The 21,334-nt window shown below is 43.0% G+C and overlaps 1 protein-coding gene across 1 annotated transcript in view; it reads left to right on the top strand.

Moving 5' to 3' along the window:
- Positions 1–14,416: 14,416 nt before the first annotated feature.
- The window catches only part of FRMD3 (FERM domain containing 3), a 142,035-nt gene continuing 135,117 nt past the window's right edge, over positions 14,417–21,334 (top strand). Inside the window, exon 1 of the mRNA XM_074165959.1 lies at positions 14,417–14,578. Within this exon, the coding sequence (XP_074022060.1) occupies positions 14,480–14,578 (99 nt within the window). The 5' untranslated portion in view covers positions 14,417–14,479. The remainder of the gene's footprint in view (positions 14,579–21,334) is intronic.

The following is a 21,334-nucleotide window of genomic DNA, read 5'->3' as shown; positions in this document are numbered from 1 at the left end:
CTTGCTGTCAGCGTGTTCGAATCTCTGACCCGGCCGCGCTTCTGCTCCGCGCGGTTCCCACGCGATGGTGCTGCCGTCCAGCGACGGCCCAGCGCTCCTGCCGGTCCCGGGGCGAGCGGCTCCTCCCGGTGGCCCCCGGCAGCGCGGTGGATGCCCTGCCTGCCCGCCCCGCGGCAGACAAGAGGGAAAAGACGGGCTGCGGTTCGCAGGCGTTTGTTCTGAAACATAACCAAGGCGATTCGCGGCGTTCTTGTTATGTGCTTCGTCTGCTTTCAGCTTCCTCCCTTTGCGATCTTTGCAGGATCACACCGTGTCCTGGGTGGAGAAATCGCTGCCTACAGCTAATGCTGCCAAGAGGAATGCAGTACAGTAGTGGCTGGGAATAACAGCAATCCCTGCGTGTACAAAAGACTTGGGTGACCGTCTCTTCAGGGGAAAGGTTGCAGTCTAAATAGAGAATATGGATGACAAGAATGTGCAAGTGGAGAATTTTTTTTTTTTCTTCTTCTTTTTTTTTCCTTTTTGCTAGTGGTGTAGTCGGTCTGTGTCTCGGGTGGAGGGTACAATACTTCTTGAGAGCGACGAGGTGGAGAGAGGCAAGGGAACAGACATGCCTGATGGGTGTGGGATGTGCCAGACCTGCAGCTGACGCTCCTGGCTGATAGCCTGTGCATGCACAGCGAGTTGCGTACTATAGATACTGTGTTTATTACTCTTGCACAGACCATGTCTGTCATACATGAGTGGCAAAGTTGCCCATGCATGAGTGTGTCCAGAGAAGGGCAATGAAGCTGGTGAGGGGTCTCAAGCACAAGTCTTATGAGGAGTGGCTGAGGGAGGTGCGTTTGTTTAGCTTGGAGAAAAGGAGACTGAGGGGAGACCTTATTGCTCTCTACAGCTACCTGAAAGGAGGTGGGGGTTGGTCTCTTCTTTCAAGTAAAAAGTGACAGGACAAGAGGAAATGGCCTCAAGTTGCACCAGGGAAGGTTTAGATTGGATATTAGGAAAAATGTGTTCACCAAAAGGGTTATCAAACATTGGAACAGGCTGCCCAGGGAAGCGGTGGAGTCGCCGTCCCTGGAGATCTTTAAAATATGGGTAGATGTGGTGCTTGGGGACACAGTATAGTGGTTGTGGCAGTGTTAGGTCAATGGTTGGACTTGATGGTCTTGAGGGTCCCTTCCAACCTAGATGATTCTATGATTCTCTGATTCCATGATGGACATGACAGGGATTTATGGACTTTGGCAGATTGATCTGAACTGGCACTTCAACTAAACGATCAAATATCTGGAAATTCCAGTCCCAGGTCTATATATTCTACTTACACACAATTTGCAGGTGGAAAAAGAGGTAATGGTCAATTGAGCTCAGATGACTTGTAATCCTACCAGAGGGAAGGGCTAGCAGGTACCTAGAATAGATGGCCTGATGCCAGGGCATTGGGAAGGGAAGAAGTATCCATGAAAAAACAGCAATGCTGGTTGGACACCAAGGATGATTATATCATATTGAGCATTCCACTGTAGCTGTGGGAGTCAGCTGCTAATGCCTCAGTAACTACAGTTACCAACATGGAGTAGTGCATACTAATTATGGTCTTTCAGATAGCGAGTTATTCCACAGCAGGAAACATTGCTAATTCTAAATACATTGATGTAAAGTTTCTTGTACAGTCATGATTATTTGACATCATACCATAGATTTATCTGTGTTTAAAAAACTACAGATTTTAAAAATCACAGTGTTTTTATAATTTCTTCTCAAATATGCTGTCATATGGATTTTGAAATGGTGTACCTTGCTTATTTATCCATGGTTTCATGCTTCCGCATTAGAGAATGTGGTTTAAAATAATGAAAGAGGTCTTAAATGAACATGTTATTAACAATATCGATCCATCCAGTTAGTTTTAACTCTTTCCTTCCACAATTCATCTTCTGGTTTCTCTGCTAGCATAGGGATAAATAGAATTACAAAATCCCAGAGTCCCAGAATCACAGAATGGCAGGGGTTGGAAGGGAACTTCAGGAGATCATCTAGTCCAACCCCTCTGCCAAACCAGGGTCACCAAGAGCAGGATGGACAGGAACACATCCAGGAAGGTTTTGAGTATCTCCAGAGAAGGAGACTGCAACCTCTCTGGGAAGCTTGTTCCAATGCTCTGTCACCCTCAAAGTAAAGAAGGTTTTCCTCATGTTGAGATGGAATTTCCTATGTTCTAGCTTGTGCCTGTTTCCTCTTGTCCTGCTGCTGGGCACCACCAAAAAGAGCCTGATCCCATCCTCTTGATGCCCTCTCTTTAGATATTTATAAGCATTGATGAGGTCCCCTCTCCGTCTTCTCTTCTCCAGGCTAAACAGACCCAAATCTCTCAGCCTTTCCTCATAAGAGAGGTACTCCACTTCCTTGATCATCTTTGTAGCCCTCCACTGGACTCTCTCCAGTAGTTCTCTGTCTTTCTTGTCCAGTTCTTGCCCAGAACTGGACACTGTATTCCAGCCGTGACCTCACCAAGGCAGAGTAGACGGGGAGGATGGCCTCCCTTGACCTGCTGGCCAAGCTCTTTTTAATGCACCCCAGGATACCATTGGTCTTCATGGCCACAAGGGCACATTGCTGGCTCATGGTCATCCTGTTGTCCACCAGGACTCCAAGGTCCCTCTCTACGGACCTGCTTTCCAGCAGGTGAACATCTAACCTATACTGGTGCATGGGGTTATTCCTCCCAAGGTGCAGGACCCTACACTTGCCCTTGTTGAGCTTCACTGGGTTCCTCTCCACCCAACTCTCCAGCCTGTCCAGGTCTCACTGTATGGTGGCACAGCCTTCCGGTGTGTCAGCCACCCCTCCCCATTTTGTGTCATCAGCAAACTTTCTGATACTCTGTCCCCTCATCCAGGTAATTTTTTATTTTTCTCAAACTAAAATAAAAAAAGTTTAATGGGCACTGCCATAATAAAAGACGTGTTGAAGTGTGAAGATGTGATTATATGGGAAAACACATTCCTGTTTTTATTATAGACATTGGTTTTCCTCTTTGTTTTTTCCCATAAGGAAAGGCTATATAGGTGAGTACAAAATTAATAAGTTCACTACATTGGACAGGAAAAAAAACCACACAAAAACCCCAAAAAACCCAACCCCAAAACTCTATCCAGATAAGAGATCTGATAGTGTTGGTGATTCCTAATTAAATAAATTAAATTTGTTTCTTTACTAGTATTTTAAGTTAGCTTCTCCTTTGAAGAAGCAAACTTATTAAATGTGTATCAGTTAAGTAGATTATATCACTAGTTTCTCAAATAGAAGTCCTTCTCCAAAATGAAAAACATTGAGTCAATCCTAGTTTCTGAAGCTAAAAGGGGTAATGTGACCTTATATGAATCAAGCCTTGGAAGAAATTCTCAGAAAGTACATTAAGTCTCCCAGTCTGCACGAAATTTTATTTCCTTTGCAGTGCACTTCAAATAATGTTATGAATGATGGATGCCTTGCATTTTTTTTATTGTTATCTGTCTCTGACCATTTAATTGAGGTTGGTACTGCCCATATTTCACATACCTGTGAAGGCTTACTTAACAAAGACCAGAACCTTCCAAGTTATTAGGCTACTACCCCAACAGCCCAGTCCACAAATTACTAGCAGACCACAATGAAACCATTAAATTAGTATTTAAGAATACAAATTATGCTGTAATAACAGTATGATTTTTGATAAAGTAATATAATTTGCCTGCATTTTTTCAATTTCTTGGTTGATTAATTTTGAGGCAGGGGAAAATGTTTCATTCGGATGAGAGTTCTTGAGAGATCCAAATGAACAAGCCCAAAAATACCTGTGGTCACTCTGACCCTGGAAGCGTCATCACAATTTCTATTCCCATTTCCCAGAACCATCCAAGACCTTCATTGCTCTGTCCCAACAATCCTTGAGATTTTGTTAACATCAAGAGCAACTGACTACCCCACCTGCAGTACACATCCAACTGCTTTTGTAACAAGATGATGACAATTTTATCCTGCTTGATTACTACAAAGTGGAGAAAACATCTGCTTCTCTGTTTGACAGCTTTTTTTTCATAATGCATAACTTCGCATTTTACAAAAAGCTCCACCAGACTGGTGTGATGTCGCCTAACAGCTATTTTATACCAGTGTGTTTGCAGGAAGTCTTGCCAGGAGTTCTGTTTTACTCAGGCCCAGGCTAACAAACCATGAGCATGCATTGACGGAGCTGTGCAGGCAGCAGCGTGCTCTGGAGATGCTGCAGGGAGGGGAAAAGGAGAGGGAGAAAACTAATCAAATTGTACAAACGCAGGAGCCTATAGGCAATGTGAAGAAGGCAATCATATCCAGACTTCCTGCTGGTGTGGTTCATTTGATTTGTGCCGATATAATTCATGGTAGGAGTCAGCTGGAGAGATGGCTGGATAAAACTCAGCCAAACAGCTGCCTTAATGGGATCACATTGTGCGCACTTCAGTATCCACTTAAGATGTGTTTAATTAAGCTGTAGATCCAATAAGATACTTGTATTCTTTTTGGTTTGAGTTGAATGAGCATTTCCCTTCAAGTCTGCTCTAGTCCCAGACGAAATAAATATTTTTTCCACATATTATTTCTTTAATAAGACAGAGGAGCTTCATATTATTAGTCTTTGTCATTTAATGATATGTGCACATCTTAGGAAATTTATTCGATGCTGTTGTTCTGTTGAAGACCATTTGCCATAATTGGCATGCGTGCCTTCTCCACAGCATTTACATTTCTTTTTATTTCCAGTGTTGGCAGAAAATATAACTTGATTCTGAAGCTCTGGTGTAGTTATACCGAAAGCTATACGGTTTCATGAATTCCAGAGTACATTCACATAGCTGAAAAAGGAGACAATGGAATATAAATCTCTTCCAATGTTTTATTTATTTTATTTAATAACAGGTGAAATTAAAATATAATGGTGAAGGATAAACAGTCAATAATTTAAAGGCAAACGACCTCAAGAATACCTACCAGAAAATCCATCATGTGCTTCTAGCCCCTAGAGAATTTTCCAGATACTGTATTTTTAAATACTTTTTAAAATGGTATTTAGTATATTTTATGGCTTCTAGGAGTATTTTCAGCATCTTTCTGACCCTCTCTGGTTTGACTAATTGACTGATAATGAATTTGTGGAATTTAGTGAAGGTTTATCATCTGCTTAAATTAGCTGGCTGATTTTAGAGAAGGGTAACATAAAATACGAATGAAAGGATTTTTCCTTCCTGGAGTCATTTCTGTTTACCTCCACTGTTATCTGCCTCCTTCCCAAAGATACTAAGAAAGGTTTGTTTTATTCAGAATATTGCCAAATTCAAAGCAGAAAAAAGCATTCCCACCCTAATTCCTGATTGACACTTATCACAACATAAATGGTGAACTACCCTAAGAGTGCACAGAACACTTTGAGCTTGCCAGCAACATCCAACATCACGGACGCCTGTTTCTTGTAAAAGTGAGGGCTCAGATACATTGGGTAATCTCAACTTCCTGAATCCTAACGGAAGAAAGACTGTCTTTCACGCAGCTAAGGCCCAAATTTATGTAGAACTTTAGGTGTTAAAATTAAATCCTGGATATGTATTGACAGCAAATACAAGTTGGTGTTAGTAAGATGTGTTCACTGTGGGGAGTGTTGCTGAAATAACCTATGCTGAGGTGTATCTGTGAGTCACAGTTAGTCCTCATTATGAAGTAAATCAGCTTCAAAGTATGGCTCTGTTAACCAAAAACTGTACCAACAATTCTCAGAACACATTCTATGTAATGCAAAGTCAGACAATGCACTGAAATCCTTTTCCATTTGATTGTACAGTAGTTACCTGGGGGGTTGAGGAGAACTTAGTACAAACTGGCTCTCTGCACCCAACAGGATTTCCCAGTACTGGGAAAAAAATGGTCAGTTTGATGGATCTGTCAAGCTTTTAGACATTTGGAATCAGTAAATCAAACTAAAGCTGTTCATAGGTTTTATAAATCACATGAAGTATTTATACATGCTACCTCATCCCATTTTTTTCATACGGAAGTGCAGTGCTTTAGGGTATGATGTTGTAAATAACTTTTCTTATTTTTCCAGTTTGCAGTACAAAACCACCCAGGTAAGAAGGAATGGAAGTGACCTCACTTTCTTGCTTCTAAGTGACATAAGGATATGCTTGATTGTGATGCTGAAGGAATGAGAAAATTAACCAAACCTAGCTGTAGATAAAAGAAGAATCCAATACTTCAAATCATATTATAACCTATACAGGTCCTAGGTCACTAATTTCTGTATAGAGAAGTCCAAGAAAACATCGATCTAAAAGTTAAATATACATAACAGTAAACACAGAAGCTATTGTTAATTCATTTTTATTTTTCTAGCAACATCAAAGGAAATGCTATAATATGCTTATGCAATAGGTAGTTGACTCACTTTCAAGAAAATTAATGTCGATAAGCACTGGAAGATTAGTTGCCTTTTTACATGATTGTTTCTTATATTCTGAAAACATGATCATTTTATGGCATATGCTCTATTGGTGTAATCCGGAGTAAATCTTTTGATGCCAACTCTGGGTTTGCACAAGAATCTTACCAAATTTAATTGTGTCTAAGAAATCAAAGTCTGGTTTCCTGCATAAAAATTTCTCACGGGATGTGACCAAAATCAATGTATTAACATAAAGACTCCTGAGAAGTAATCAATAAATCAAAATCTGTCTGAAACCTTGAGGTCATAAAATAATATTTTATTTATCTGCCATGTCAAGAGTGTAAAAGAATGGGAAAATTACAGTCGCTTCAGTCCAGAGTAACAACTAGAGCTGCAGCAGTGTGATTCAAAAGTGACTGTGAAAGCCTGATGGTTGGACCAGAGTCAGGAAAATATATGGATATTTCTGCCTGGGTGTGGAAGGCTGCTGGCGTACGTAGTGCTCATGGCGAGCATACAGCTACTGCTCGCAGGGCAGAGTCACGTGTGATGTAGGATAACTTCAGTGTTACTGCAGGGGCAGACTGGGCATAAGGAAGACCACACAGTTATGGGAACGTGATTTTCTATTCTGTGGTCTCATCAAAAAGGAACCAGGCATAGCTAAAGAGGACATTGGGAGAGCTGTATTGTTTTTATTCCAGTCTAAGTGAGACTGAAAGCAGCTTCTCCAGGATTACTTTGTCACTTTGAAAGATTCTGGCCTCCATTGGAAATACAGGTTCTGCAACAGATTTATTATTTTATCTTCTCATCTTATATTTGTCTCCTAACACCCAGGGTGTAAAAGTTACGTACTCCATATTTCAACATTACTTACAAAACAACAGTACACACTCATGTAGAACCATTAATTTTGAAAGCACTCAAAGTGTTAGTAGGATGTAGCCACCTGCTGGCTTTGGGAAGTAGCAAGCAGAAAATACATGTATCTTAAGTTGCTGCTCCTACAAGTCAGTCATAAGATTACTATTACTGAGCAGACACTAATTAATGCTTTTGAAGTGTGCTTTCTTAGTGTCTCTGATGTTTTTTTGCATTCAGTTAGTCCACATCTCTTCCCCGGGTTGCCAAGCCTTCATTTTGCAATCACATAGAAGCACACAGCTCTTACACCATAGAGCCAAAGTTCAGCAACAAAAGTAAATGCAGCTTTAAATCCTGTCCTTATTAGCTCTTACACAATTAAAAGAGCCAGATCAATAAAGAGCAATAGTCCTTACCATAATTTGGAATTAATGACAGAAATCAAAAGCTATAAAGAGAGCTGTATCAGAAACTGAATATTATTGCATGTTATTATTTAAAAATCAGGGTGCTAATTACTTTAATAACAGACTCTGGATAGTGATTAGATGCTGGCAAGATTAGCAAACTTGAAATACCTGTTGTATATGATACACGTTTTTCCTGTACTACTTAATGTGTTCACAAAATGTACTGGGAACCTGATTTGCCTCATGTGCAAAGCAGAAGTTTTATTTGCTGGGCTTCACCTTGATTTATGGAAGTTAGACATGGTGTAAAATCTGATTCCTCGTACAGACCCCGACTTCAAGGATCATTACTGGTTAGAAAAGCTCTTTAAACACATTTGAAACTACACAACTACCAGTGCAGACAAAGGATGTAAAATTCAAATTTTTGATGGGAGTATTAAAACCAGAAAAAGAAGAAAAGGAACTATAAAACCAGCCAAAACTGGTCTAAGCACTTTCATCTGTTTTAAAGTGCATGTGCAGCAGCCATGGAAACAGGACGGTGCTGCAAACGAGTTCTGCCTATCAGTGTCCAAACTCCACCCAGTAACAAGAGCAGTATAAAAGAACACACCAAATAGATGTGTGGTGGGGGTTATATTGCTGCGCACTCAGTAAGCAAGGCTTTTGGGACACTGAGAGCTCTTCAAAGCCTGGCTCTGAAGAGTTTGTTGGACTGGCCACCTGGCAACTGATGCTAATGTAGTTTTTGTATATTTTATTACTAGTGGTACAGTAATGACCACCTTTTACTCTTGTTTTTATCTTTCCTGCAATGATAAGCTTGAAAATATGTGACTACTTGTAGCATTGGACTGTATTTTGAACTGGAGCCTTACTAACGGTTCATTTAGATAAATATTATTAAAAAGAGGAGCTGTTCAGGCTATAAGTAGGCAATACCTTTTTTCTCCACCTGCCAACACTGTCTGCAAATATACCTCTACCTACCTAAAAAATGAACTTCTTTTTTTTTTTTTTTTTATGGGCAAATGTGCATTGGTATATTCTTTGTCTATGCAATAGACAAATACAGCCAGGAGAGCAGAGCTCTGATTTTCAGCTTGATTAGGAGATGCAGAGTACCTTTATTTGGATTACTAACTCACTGGTGCTGGAATGCTTTTTTTTTAATTCATTACAGACTGGGGAGATACATGGATGTGGCAGCCACTCTGCATTCACCAACAGACAATCAAGTTCCTGGAGGCACTGAATTAACTGTAGACATCTGAAACTACCAGTTATGTCACATGCAAAACCTGTTAGTCTTTCAGCAGTGTGAGCTGCAGAGTTCTCCGCAGCTGTTAGCAAGCCTGGAAGCTTACTGTTGGATTGTGTGAAAGCAACTAGAGAGAAACAGTAGTCAAAGAAATATTTGGGAACAAACTTCGTCCTCAGGGGAGAAAGACTCCTTGGAGAGGCAGCATGGGAAACTCTGCCTGCTGTAGTTTTCCTGACAACAGTGTTAGAAAAACAGGGCTGCCTACATATTCCCTGAAAAGAGAAGAGTGTACCAAAGAAATGTTTGAATCCCTACTGGCAAAAACATGTTGGCAAGTCCCATGACTTACTGAACAGTGATAATCATCTCACTGAGTTTGTATGCTCTGAATCACAGGCTGGGAGCTGACATTTGCCTACATGGCAGTTGTCTTGTGTGGACTAAAATCAATGTAAAGTTTGCTCCAGTTAGCAACTTTCAGGTGTGGTATTGTGCAATACAGTTTAACTTGGACAAATGCTGATAGATATTTGAGCTTCCAGGTGAGCATCCGCAGGAAGTTTGCTAAGAAGTTTGTCCAGTGAATTCAACTCATCATTCCCTGGTGGAAGGGAGTGTTGTTATGCTCTTCCCATACTTCTGAATCTCTGCAGAGGTTGCTGAACTTCAGCAGTGGAAGAAAATGCTTACTTGACTCGCCCTAGCTCCCCCTATGAGCCATGGTTGTGACTGCCCTCACAATGACACCCACGGAATTTGGAGGCCAGCTGGACCACCAGTGCCATGCACGCTGTGAAACACCCCCACAGATTTTGGTAGGACTTTAGGTCTTTTTGCTGGGGTAATTGTGGCCATATATATCACTGATAGCTCTGCATTTTTTAGTGGATTTGGAGCGAGAGCATGTTTGCCTTACAATAGAAATTCCCTTTGAAGCACAAACATGGAAATCCAGAGTACTTTGGTACTGCTGTCAAGTAATGTCATATTTTACAGAACTTCTTGCCTTCTCATTCATGCAACAAATATCTGACATTTTTGTGATGTAAAGGAAAGTAGGAACCCTTTGTGAATTAAAGTTTCAGCTTCTGGCTCAACCCTGCCCTCATTGCAATCAGTAGAACTTTTGCTATTTCAATATTTTTTCTTTGTAAATTATGCATCTTTAAATACTCTTAGGGTTTTTTAGTACAGTAATAAGCATTATAGATATATGCATTAATATTTTATATACAGTTTTCAAATTACTGTTGTAGTATTCAGGTAAGAGACCTTTTATTTCAAGATGCAGAAACCTCCATTTTCTTTACATTTGTTTTTGCTATAAAGTGACATTGATTTTTTTTCTATTCCAAAAAAGATTGAAACAAAAGCAACCCCTAGGGGTGGGACCTCTCCATATATATAACTTTTTATGAGCTCGTTTGTCTTCATATTTTAAGTGCTGCCCGCTATGCCCAGCTCTATTCAATTAGCTCATGCTAATTTCAGCTTGGCTTCCGGCTACTTTTTACACAAATACAGTGTGTCTCAAAGGCAATTCCATTGAAGAAAACAAAGTATATGCACAAAAAATTTGAGGTCTTGGTACAAACCAGTTGTTTATTCAGTGAACTGGGTCCTTCAAAAGTCACCCACACCTTCTCCTGTGCAAGGGGACCTTTAGGACACCCAGGAAGCTAGCTTTCCTGTGGACCTTGTCACTTCAAAAGCAAAACTCACACTTCCCTGATTATAGTAAACTGCTCCCTGAAATATTGGTTCACTGCTAGCTCAAACCCCACCTTCCACTCCTTAGGATATACTCCAGGGAAGCCTAATGTCCTGTTCGCATCATCTGTCTTGAGCTGAAATATTTTGGAGTTGGAGATCCTAATCCTATTGTGTAACTGATTGAAATCTAAACTGTCCTAGACTTCATTCATTTTAATGAAGTTGCTGTTGTTTGCCTATGGCAGTGTGGTCTTTGTGAGTCCCAGCCACAGCGAACGGCTGTACATGCTGTAGGGCCCGACTGTGAGCGAGAACCTCGCAAGGAGCCCGAGCCCAAGCCCAAGGGGAAAGGTAGGTGTGGGCCTGGGAGAAGGAGGTTAGTCTGTCATGCAGAGCACCCCTGTGGGCACAGTGAATTGAGTATCTGCTCTACCTATGCTGGAACCCGAGGGCTGGCCCAAGGCAGGTGTGTTTACACACACCTGTAGCAGTTGTGTTCATGGATTAACCTTTGAGCATTTGGAAAAAAATATATGTGTGTGTGTGTATATACTTGTTTAAATTATAAACATTAACCTAAAGAACTAAAGTTGCTGTGATGACCAGTCACTGAAGGAAAAACCCTTGACTATTATATTGTGTAATTTGGCTCCGTGCAGAGTCGTCCAGAAATCAAAGTAGTACTCAAGCTCATTAGTGCTCTCTACTATCCCTGAATGTAACTTTCTATTTGGCAGCAATTCCTAAGTAAATTGGAAGTATAGGCTACTGTCCCTTACTCCATCCAGATGTACTCATCCTGAAGCAAATTCATTCAGTCACTAGTGAGGTGAACAAAGAACAAGAACGTGGCTATTGCACTGGGTGGTGACAGTCCTGAGATTGATGAACCTCAAACACATTTCAAGCATGTGCCTACCCACCAGCATTCTCTCTTGCAGCCATAATTACCTGGTATTGACATCTCCCATCAAATCTCCCAAGCTCTGCAGTACGAGGCCATATGAGTGCTTGGACAGATATTATGCTGTGGTCTCGGCAGCAATAGCAGTAGCCGATAACCTTCCACTGAGTCAGCAGTGGGTAGGAGTATAAGCAGTGTATTTTTTTTATACTCCATCAACTCAGCATCTACTAGTAACTGAACTGAATTTATCTATACGTTGCTTTGTGTTTTCTAATATTGGTAAAGCTATTTAATGCCAGTTCCTGAAGTACCTGACTTTTCAGGTGATCTTTGCAAATCCTAGCTGCATAAGGACTGTTTGGCCTCCAAGATATGGCAAAAAGGGGTGCACTCAGTCAAGCATGGTTATTGAAATACATTTGTGGATTTTTCTCTATAATTTGTGATTGTATGAGACATTTAAGAGCCTCCTATTTGTAGGGAAAAAAAAAAGGCCTATGATGCTTTTTCAATAAGGAAGGAATGTCAGTCCTTATATCTCATGCAAAACCCATCTGAAGGATTAACATCCTGCAGTTCTGACTGGCAGAGTGTTTGCTTTCATTGCCTGTTTTTTTTTTTTTTTTTTCTTGTGGGGTGGAGTATTTGTTTTCCATCATTTCATTTATTTGGTGACTTCCTGTTAGCTGGCTGCTGTATTCTGTTCTAGTAGCGACTGTACTTCTGTGGTAACTGAAAAATAGAAATCTGTTACTTGTCTCACAGAGCTCTCAAGCACCTCCAGTCTGCATGGTATAGAGAATCACAGAAGGAAATAAAGTGTCAAAAAGACACGAGTGACCTGCCTTTAAAGCAGGCAAGTAAAATTCTGCCGAGGTCTGTGCTCCTGCAGGTGTGCTGGTGTCGGCACACACCAGTTCACACTTGCTGTGTAACAGTTTGGAGACGCGAATTTCACACCGCAGTCATCACTGTGTCTGTAACTTTGAGAACTCCTGGGAAGCTCATCCATCTCCACGTGGTCCTGAAAGTAAAGCAAAAAACTCTCTGGCAGTGGCTGAGCAGACTTTGACCTGCTCCCTGAAGCCTCATCTTTGGCTCAGCTCCTTCTTCCAGTTCCTCTTTTGGATGGAGAAAGGCGTGCAGCAGAGACTGAAGGGAAAGGTAAAATATCCTTAGGATGAAAAGGCTTAGAAAGAAAAAATATTATTTTTCTACTGTAGGCAGGAAAATCTGTGTTGCCTGAGAGTCAATCCACACGTGGGCTGAAATCCTGCCTCTACTGAGTTCCCAGGCTGCAAGACTGTAGGACAAAAAGTGTTATTTTACTATTAATGAGTGGGTGTCCACAACTGGTGTCTCGGCGGATAAGGACCTTCTTCCATACTTTGTGGGCAAACTATGGCTATTGAAGTGAATAATCTGTTTTAAGTACTCCCAGGTTTGCTTTGCTATTCACTATGCAACTGGAAGCATTTATCATTTACGAGAAGAATACACTTATAGTTTTTCTTTTATGTTCCACATTAAAGGGCTTTGCATATTTATTAGCTGATGGCAGTGAGCATTATATACTTCTCATTTGTTTGTGGTTGTCTGTGTTTCCTGCTGTTAGCAGCCCAGCAGAAAGCCAAAGGAAGGGTTTCCAGGAGTAGCGGCACTTAGGCTTTTCCATTGGATTTTCAAAAGAACATTACATTCACATAGAACTATTTTCAAAATACGAACATTTACAGATGACAGCTGGGCAAAATGATTGAAATACACTCCGTATGCAGCTGCCAGCACTTTTTTTTTTTCTCTTTGTAGACTTTCAGTCACATCCCATTTTGCACTGGCTGTTTTTCATTTCACACTGGAAAAGGAAGTGCTCCTTTTTCAACACAGTGCTGATCCCTGTTTCAAGGCTGGTCAACTTCAGTACTTGCTTCCTGCAAGGTTTTGTACAAGTGTGTATATTCTTCTTGTGGTGGAGAATGTAACAGCGAAGACGCTATTTTCTATATTTTCTATACTATTTGCTGTGTTTTCTTTCCCACTTGCAGAACAAACGAGATGAGACCACTCCTCCCAAACGGACCACTCTTTTACCCTGATGAAACAAGTTTGCAAGACTTGCACTCTTACATGAAGTTGCATTATGTTTTCTTCTGTCTCCTTACACCACGCCATCTTTTTTGGTAATTTTTTATTATATTTATAGCAAAATAGATTTATTTATTTATTTATTTATTTATTTATTTATTTATTAGAGTGCTTCTCCTGCGTCGGGCTGTGTTGGGATACCCCGAAGACCCACGCCTTGGGCGGGCAGGCAGGCGGGCAGCGTGGGGACTTGACTCCCCGCCGGCAGCTGAGGGGATGTCCGTGTGTGTCCCCCCGACGCTTTGCGGGACACCGGGCACTCCCCACGCGAGTACCAGTCGCTCGGGTACACCCAAAACCAGGGACAGGCTGCCTGTGGCGGGGCAGGCAAACAGCTGCCCTGACCATTTCCCTCTGGGGGATGCCCGTTTTCGCGCAGTCCCGCAGGGAGCGGGTCGGTGGGGGGGGGGGGGGGGCAGGTGCGGGCGGAGGGGCGGCCGCGCCGCGCCGCGGCGGGGGCGGGCCGCAGGAGGATGCTGATGCCGGGAAGCGGAGCGCAGCCTGACGCAGCGGCGGCCCCAGCCGCGGAGGGCGGGCGGGCGGGCGGGGGGATGGCGGGCGGCGGCGGGGCGCCGCGGGGCTGAGGGGCGGCGCCGCCGCCGTGCCGCGCCGCGCCGCGCCGTGCCGTGCCGCGGTCGGCCGGGCGCCGCTGCAGGCTGGCCCCCTGCGGCTGCCTGCGGGGCGGCGGCGGCGGCGGGCGGGCTGCGGGGATGATCCGGTTCCGGAGCTCCAGCATCAGGTCGCTGAGCCCGGAGATGCAATGCACCGTGCGGCTGCTGGACGACTCCGAGATCTCCTGCCACATCCAGGTGCCGGCGGGGAGAGGGGCGGCAGCGGCGGGGCGGCTCGGCGGGCAGCGGTACCCCCGGCCCGGGGCTCGGGCGGTGGCTCCCCGGCGCGGAGCCGGTGGCAGGGCCCGGGGCGGCGGCTCGGCGGGGCGGCGGCGGCGGCGGCGGCTCCTCGCGCTGCGCCCCGCTCCCCTGCGCGGGGCTCCGCGCACCTGCGGCGCGGGCAGCCGCGGCTTCGCCGCCTCCCGGCGCCGCGGCGCGGCATCGCCACAGCGCGGCGCCGAGCCCGCCCGGCCACCGCCGGAGCCGCGGGGTCCGTGGTGCTCCGGCAGCCCCGGCACGGCATCCCCCGCTGGGCTGGGCGCCAGCGGGCAAGCGGTGGCCCGCCCGGGCGACGGGGAGAGACCCCGGCGGCGCCTTCCCCCGTCCCCGCGGGGCGGTAACGGAGCGTCCCGGTGGGCAACTTGGTGCTGGGGAGAGGGTGTCCGGAGGGGAGCGACCGGTTCTGCGGTGCCGGGAAAGCCCTGGCTTGGGAGCAAGGCCCGGGGCGTGCGGTGTCGGGAAACGCTGTTACTGAGATGATAGCGGGCAGAGTTCAAAATGAAGAGCTGCTCCCCCTTCCTCGTAATTTAAGGCGAAAGATAACTTGCAGAATGATTTTCAGCGGTAGTAGTAGTGCATTTGGAAAGACAGCAACTTTACCGTGGGCCCTCTTCCTAATTACATAGTGCCTTTTTATTTCTTCAAGTAACAAGGATATAAGGAGGCAAAGAGTAAGGAGTCTGTTAATTTCTAGTAGAGCAGCAATGTTTGTAGTGTGTGCAAGCAGGGGTATTTTGGGTGCCCCAAACACTGATGCATTATGGAAGTCTTACAGATTCTTAAACTGCAAGCATTAGAAACCAAGTTACTGTTTGAAATTTCCATGGCATTCATAGAATCACTGAGGTAAGCTTGGCATCCAGATCGGAAGATGTGAGTGGTATTTTAGGCAGTTGTTTGTCACTCACAGTTGGTCTTTCGGTAGGATGAAATATCCACATCTTTAAATCAAATTGGTCGTCTTTGTACAAAGACCAACTATAGCTGCAAAAATCAAGTGCCATGAGACGCAAGCTACATTTTTGCATTCACCAAATCCTGTTTTTTATTAGTTCCAAAGGAGCCATTTAATAGTAGAACAGAATAGAATAGTTCCAGTTGGAAGAAACCTACAGCGATCATATAGTCCAACTGCCTGACCAATTCAGGGCTGACCAAAAGTTAAAGCATGTTATTAAGTCCAAATGCCTCTTACACACTGACAGGCTTGGAACAGCAACCAACTCTTTAGGAAGCCTGTTCCAGTCTTTGGAATAATGTCCAATCTAAACCTCCCCTGGTGCAGCTTTGAACCATTCCCACGCATTCTATCACTGGGTCCCAGGGAGAAGAGATCGGCACCTCCCTCTCCACATCCCCTCCCCAGGAAGCTGTAGAGAGCAATGAGGTCACCCTGCAGCCTCCTCTCCAAACTAGACAAACCCAGAGCCCTCAGCTGCACCTCACAGGATATTCCTTCCAGCCCTTCCACCAGCTTTGTTGCTCACCTCTGGATGCGTTCAAGGGCCTGAACATCCTTCTTAAATTGTGGGGCCCAGAACCACACACACTGCTCAAGGTGAGGCTGCACTAGTGCTGACTACAGTGGGATAATCACCTCTTCTAACTGGCTGGTTATGCCGTGTTTGATGCACCCCAGGGTGCCATCTGCCCTCTCGGCTGCTGGGGCACACTGCTGACTCATATTGAGCCTGATGACAACCTGTACCCCCACATCCCTTTCTGCAGGGCTGCTCTCCAGCGACATCTCTCCCAATCTATACTAGTTGCACTCAAACAGAATGTAGCCTGGAATTAACAGGAAATTACTGAAACATCTTGTACCTGTATCATTGTAGTGCTCTTGTTAATGAATAGCGTGGTTATGAGATCATAGCTTTAATGGGTAAGAAGCAGAATGGCCTTCAGAGTCTTTTCTCGGAGCTTAATGCAAGCTTTGCATGACTTACTCGGCATCCTTAAAAATTATTCTCTTTAATCAATGATGAATTTAAGATCAGAAACTGAGATGGTGTCATTATAGCTCTGTAGATTTATAGTGCTCAACACTATATGTGCAAAGAGTGTGCACTTTGATGCCCGCAGGGTAGAAAAAAGCAGTCATTACTTCAGGTGTGACATTGTGCAAGGTGAAGTAATGAGCTCAGAACAGGTTGAATTGTATCACATTGTTGTGGCTTATTCCACCTGTAATGCATGCAGGGGAAAAGTGTTTTATGCCACAGTTGAAAATGTTTTAATTATGACAGTTCTACAGGTACTCCTCAAAAATGCATTCTCTTACAAACTTGTCTAGAACTTGTTTTCCTGAGTCCGTGCACTGAGCAAAAATATTTAAAAGGTGGGAATAACTCCTTTTTTTTTTTTTCGCTAGGTTTTTTAGGTACTGAAATTCTAAACATGTAAATGCAGATCCTAGTACGAGGAACTACTTCGCTCTTGGTCACTTCAGTAGAAACATGCAATTATGTATTTCATGGTTCTGACTTCCCTTTCACTCTTTCCTGTGCCACACGCTTTAAACTGCTTAATCCAATCTATAGATAGCTGCCTCTTACCTGTCACTGCATATACAGAGGAGATATAATTGAGCTGTATAATTTATTTGTCCTCTTGTATGTGCATAGCTGTTATGACACTAGATTAACAAATCCCAAACCACTCAACTTTTGTCTTTAGCCTCTTGATCAGATGTGTATTTCAGCTGAATAATATGGACAAAACTTGCTAGGAGCTTTCACAATGCTATGATTTTATTTTTGAATGGGAAAAGAACCCAAGTTGCAAGTTAGTTTTATATATGCATATCTATGCATATTCAGAGGGACAAAACAGCCCAGATGATGTACTGCTGGGTTAACAGTGGAGATGCCGGGGTTGTGCCAGCTGGAACATGTTGGACAGCTGTGTTTTGGTCATTAAGAGGATAAGAAAGCCTAATTCTACAGCGCTGAGAAATGCCAACAGAGTCTCTTAAGGAGACGGGATGCAGTAATGATTGCGGACAACTGATATTCTAGCTGTGCATTTTCATGGGTAAAGGAGGGGAGATATGCAGCTAATCTGGATGGTGATGTACGTGTAGCTGATGATTTGCTGCATTTTAGCACACTAAGTTATGCCAAACCCTACTTTTCCAGGTATATCTTTCCAGCAGTTGGCTTGTGCATGTGGGCTAGTATCAGAGGGCTCCAGTACCACTTCAGTGCAGAGATGTCAGCTAATTAAAATCTTTGTGGATGCACTGTAGATCTTTGGCCCTATGAAATGCGCAACCAGAATTGTGTGTTACTCAGGTAGAACATTGGGAGGTAGTGTTAAGAAAAGCAACCAGGAACAGATGTATTTAGGTGCTGCGTATAGATGTGTTTTGTTTTTTCTCCCTGTGTAAATTTCACAGTGCTTAGATAGGAAAATAAAATAAATTTTACTTTTACTATTAGAGTTCTTTCAAAGCAATGTTTCAGAAAGCCAATAGGCTAATACATTTTATAGCAAACAGCCTAGTGACAGCGTATGGGGTGGTGTGGGGAGAATCAGAGATGAATCATGCATTTGCAGACTCCAGCCAACTAGTTATCGAGCTGTGCAGCTGCCATGTAGGTCACCAGCTCGCTCAAGGCTAGGTTTGCAGCTCAAAGGTCAGGATTCAGTGTGTCCTCCTCATCTGAGAGACTTTGTGACTGCAAATTAGCTGAAGTGGTGACAGACACAGGAAAGGGCTGGGGCCCAAGGGACGCGTAACTAATTCTTGTGATGACGTTTATTTTCCCATGTTTTTTTTTGTTTGTGAAGCCTCTCTGGGACCCTTATGTTGGGCAGTCTTGCAGCGGCAGTAGGGTGAAGTTGTAATGGCACAGATGAAATGGAGAGGTTATGAAAAACTGCCTGAAGGGCCAGTGGCCGCTGTCAGTTTCCATGTGTGCCACAGAGAGGTGACCTGCTTGTGCAGTCTGCCTGATAAAGCACAGAACCAAGGCTTGAAAGAGGGCAGTGGGGGAAGTAGGTTTTCAGAACTATTGGAAATGTGTCTGGAGCAGCAGGAAGACCTTCTTTCTGGAGGTACTAATGAGATACTTATTTTCTGAGTCATTGACATAACGAGCACTTTACTCCCGTTTTTGCAGGCTTCACGCAAAAACTTCACGCATTAATTAACCTTTTAGTAACAGTAGCCTAAACATCTTAAATAATAAGGATTTTTTTTTTTTTTTGGCGTGGTTTATTCTGTAAGATTACTTGTGCTTATTTCAGCTGTGAGCAAAGTTAACTGGCAAGATCTTGTTGTCATAGACTTTTTGTTATTAAATATGTAAGTACATCTTGGGTTCGGTGGTGCCACTGGCATGGGCTTCAGTACACCTCGTTTAACTGAAGTGACTCTTGAGCATGCTAGTGTTCCTTTAGTTTTTAAAAAATATGAGTGTGTATTAGTAACCATTATAACTCTAAATTTGTCTATATGAGGTTAATACAAAATTATAAGCTCACACTAGAAAAATGCTACATTTAATGTATTACGTAGTTTTTAAATTAATACAAATTTTACTTGCCTCCTTGAGCTGTTCAGGTCCAGCTGTGCAAAACTGGAGATAAGGTTGGCAGGAATGAGGCTTTTCTCTCAGCTCATTGACAGTGGTAGTGAACTTTGCTGTCACTGTGTTTTCTTTGTAGAAATTTTGTATGACTGCATCTTCTTGTGCCTCAGTCATATGTAAAATTGTGTAGTAATGGGGCCTTTATATAATGACACAGGTTTTGCTTTGTATGAACTTTCCTAAACAAAAATCTGTATAGGTATCCCCCAAAATTTCACCTGGCTACACTAGTGATTTTTTTTGTGTGTATCTAAATGATTATTTCATTGTTGTTTAGAAGAATGAACTTGAATTTCTGTGTATGTCCAGCTTTTGAGCAAGGAGCAGACGTAATTTTTAAAAACTGGTTTAGAAATCAAGAAGGAATCAAGCAGAGCAAAGCTTTAGTTTACTTGTATTTGTTTCTTAGGCTTTTTACCTTCTTTTGCATAAGTAAAAATAAGGGTGACAAAATCTGAGCAGGCTCATTTCTTTCTGCCACTCATAGTAAAATACTGTAAGGTGGCCTTGTGTCTTTTTAGTCTTAAATCAGGAGCAGTTTCTGTACTACCTGTAATTTGGCTAATGATTTACTAGCTTCACTTCTCCTCCGCCCCCCCCCCCCCCCCCCCCTTTAAATATGACATGCACTGTCCTGTCTAGTTCTTTTTGTAGCACATCACTGATGACTGGCAACTTGTCTTCTTGCTTAATGTTTTCTGCTTGGTCTGTGTCTTGCAGGCAGATGCTAAATTTAATAGAAATCTGTTAACCAAAGAACTCTCTTTAGAATTCCCATCCCCCAGTAGAGTGTAAAAAACGAAACGATGCTGAAGCAGGGTGTGAGGTAAAAGAGTAGTGTCCACAAATCTCACTGAAGGTATGCTGAATGTTGATGATTTGGAAAAATAAGTGTGAAAAGGAACGCAGCAAGAGAGCGGAGAGGCCAGAGGTGAGAAGGTGGCAGAGAACCATAGCTGTGGAAAGGGAAAGGTTAAGGGATTATGTAGACGGCAGGCAGGAGATTTAGTGAATTTATATTTATCCTGTAAGCGATGTCAGAACTGTAACCAGCAAGTGCCTTGGGCTGCTGCAATGGTGCTGTAATGGTTCAAAATAGTAAGATGAGATAAGGAAGGGGATGCAAGTTAGGATGGATTCTGTGCCGTGTTCTGTTGACACATTTTAGAAACTGTATACAGGGGCTTGTATTCCTAGCTTTGTGCTTGAGCCTCTAATTGTACAGCTACAACAGGTACTCTTGGCAAGAGATGAGAAGCCTCTCTAATTAAGCTAAGCCTATGGGCTGAAGCTACCTCTGTCGGCATTTCATGTGCTTGATAAAATTTGCAGTAACGTGTTTTCTTTTTAATAGCATTTATGGGTGTGCTCTTAGCTCCTTCCAGGAGTGCAAAGGAAAGAAGGAGTAGAAAGTGCTACTAGAAAATTACTAGGGTGCTGGGAGTTCTTATTTACAAATTTAGAAATTAATTGTCTTGATGGATTTTGGTAATTGTCTGTGAAGCTCAGTATTTGTTTCACAATGGTTTCTATATCTCTGGTAGGGGAAAGGCACATATCTATGTGTAATACTTAGGTGTTGTTATCAATTCACAAACTCTGTTGTTCTTTCTTGTTATTCTTAAATGAAAATACTTACAAAGTTAGCTTATGCAGGGTTTTATCCAATATCTACTGAACTGCAGCTGAAACAATTATTGTGTTGGATAAAGCTTATTTGTGATGTTGAATTAGTTTTTTTCCACACTCGCATGTTGTCTGATTAATGAACAAAATCTGAAAATTCTCTATCCTAAAGATGATTTTCTTGCCTTTCATTTTAACTCTGTATTTCCTGTGTGTTTCAGTTGGCAATGTAATACATGTTTTGATTGCTAGTAAACAAAGGCCGGTGAACCTAGATGTGTGCCTAAGGACTTGCCTGATCCAAGGTTGAAGATGAACATGTATTTCAGTAAAGACCAACAGTGTAGACAGATATTTCAATATACCAGTGACGCCCGGTGCTGTAGTGTGGAGAAGAAATAAATGTGAAAAATGCAAGTATCCATAGACAAAGCTAGCTACTTAACGAGGA

The sequence above is a fragment of the Numenius arquata genome, chromosome Z (assembly GCF_964106895.1).
Source record: "Numenius arquata chromosome Z, bNumArq3.hap1.1, whole genome shotgun sequence".
Classification (NCBI taxonomy): domain Eukaryota; kingdom Metazoa; phylum Chordata; class Aves; order Charadriiformes; family Scolopacidae; genus Numenius; species Numenius arquata.
Note: the sequence above shows the minus strand (reverse complement) of the source record. Positions and strands in the feature narration are given on the sequence as shown.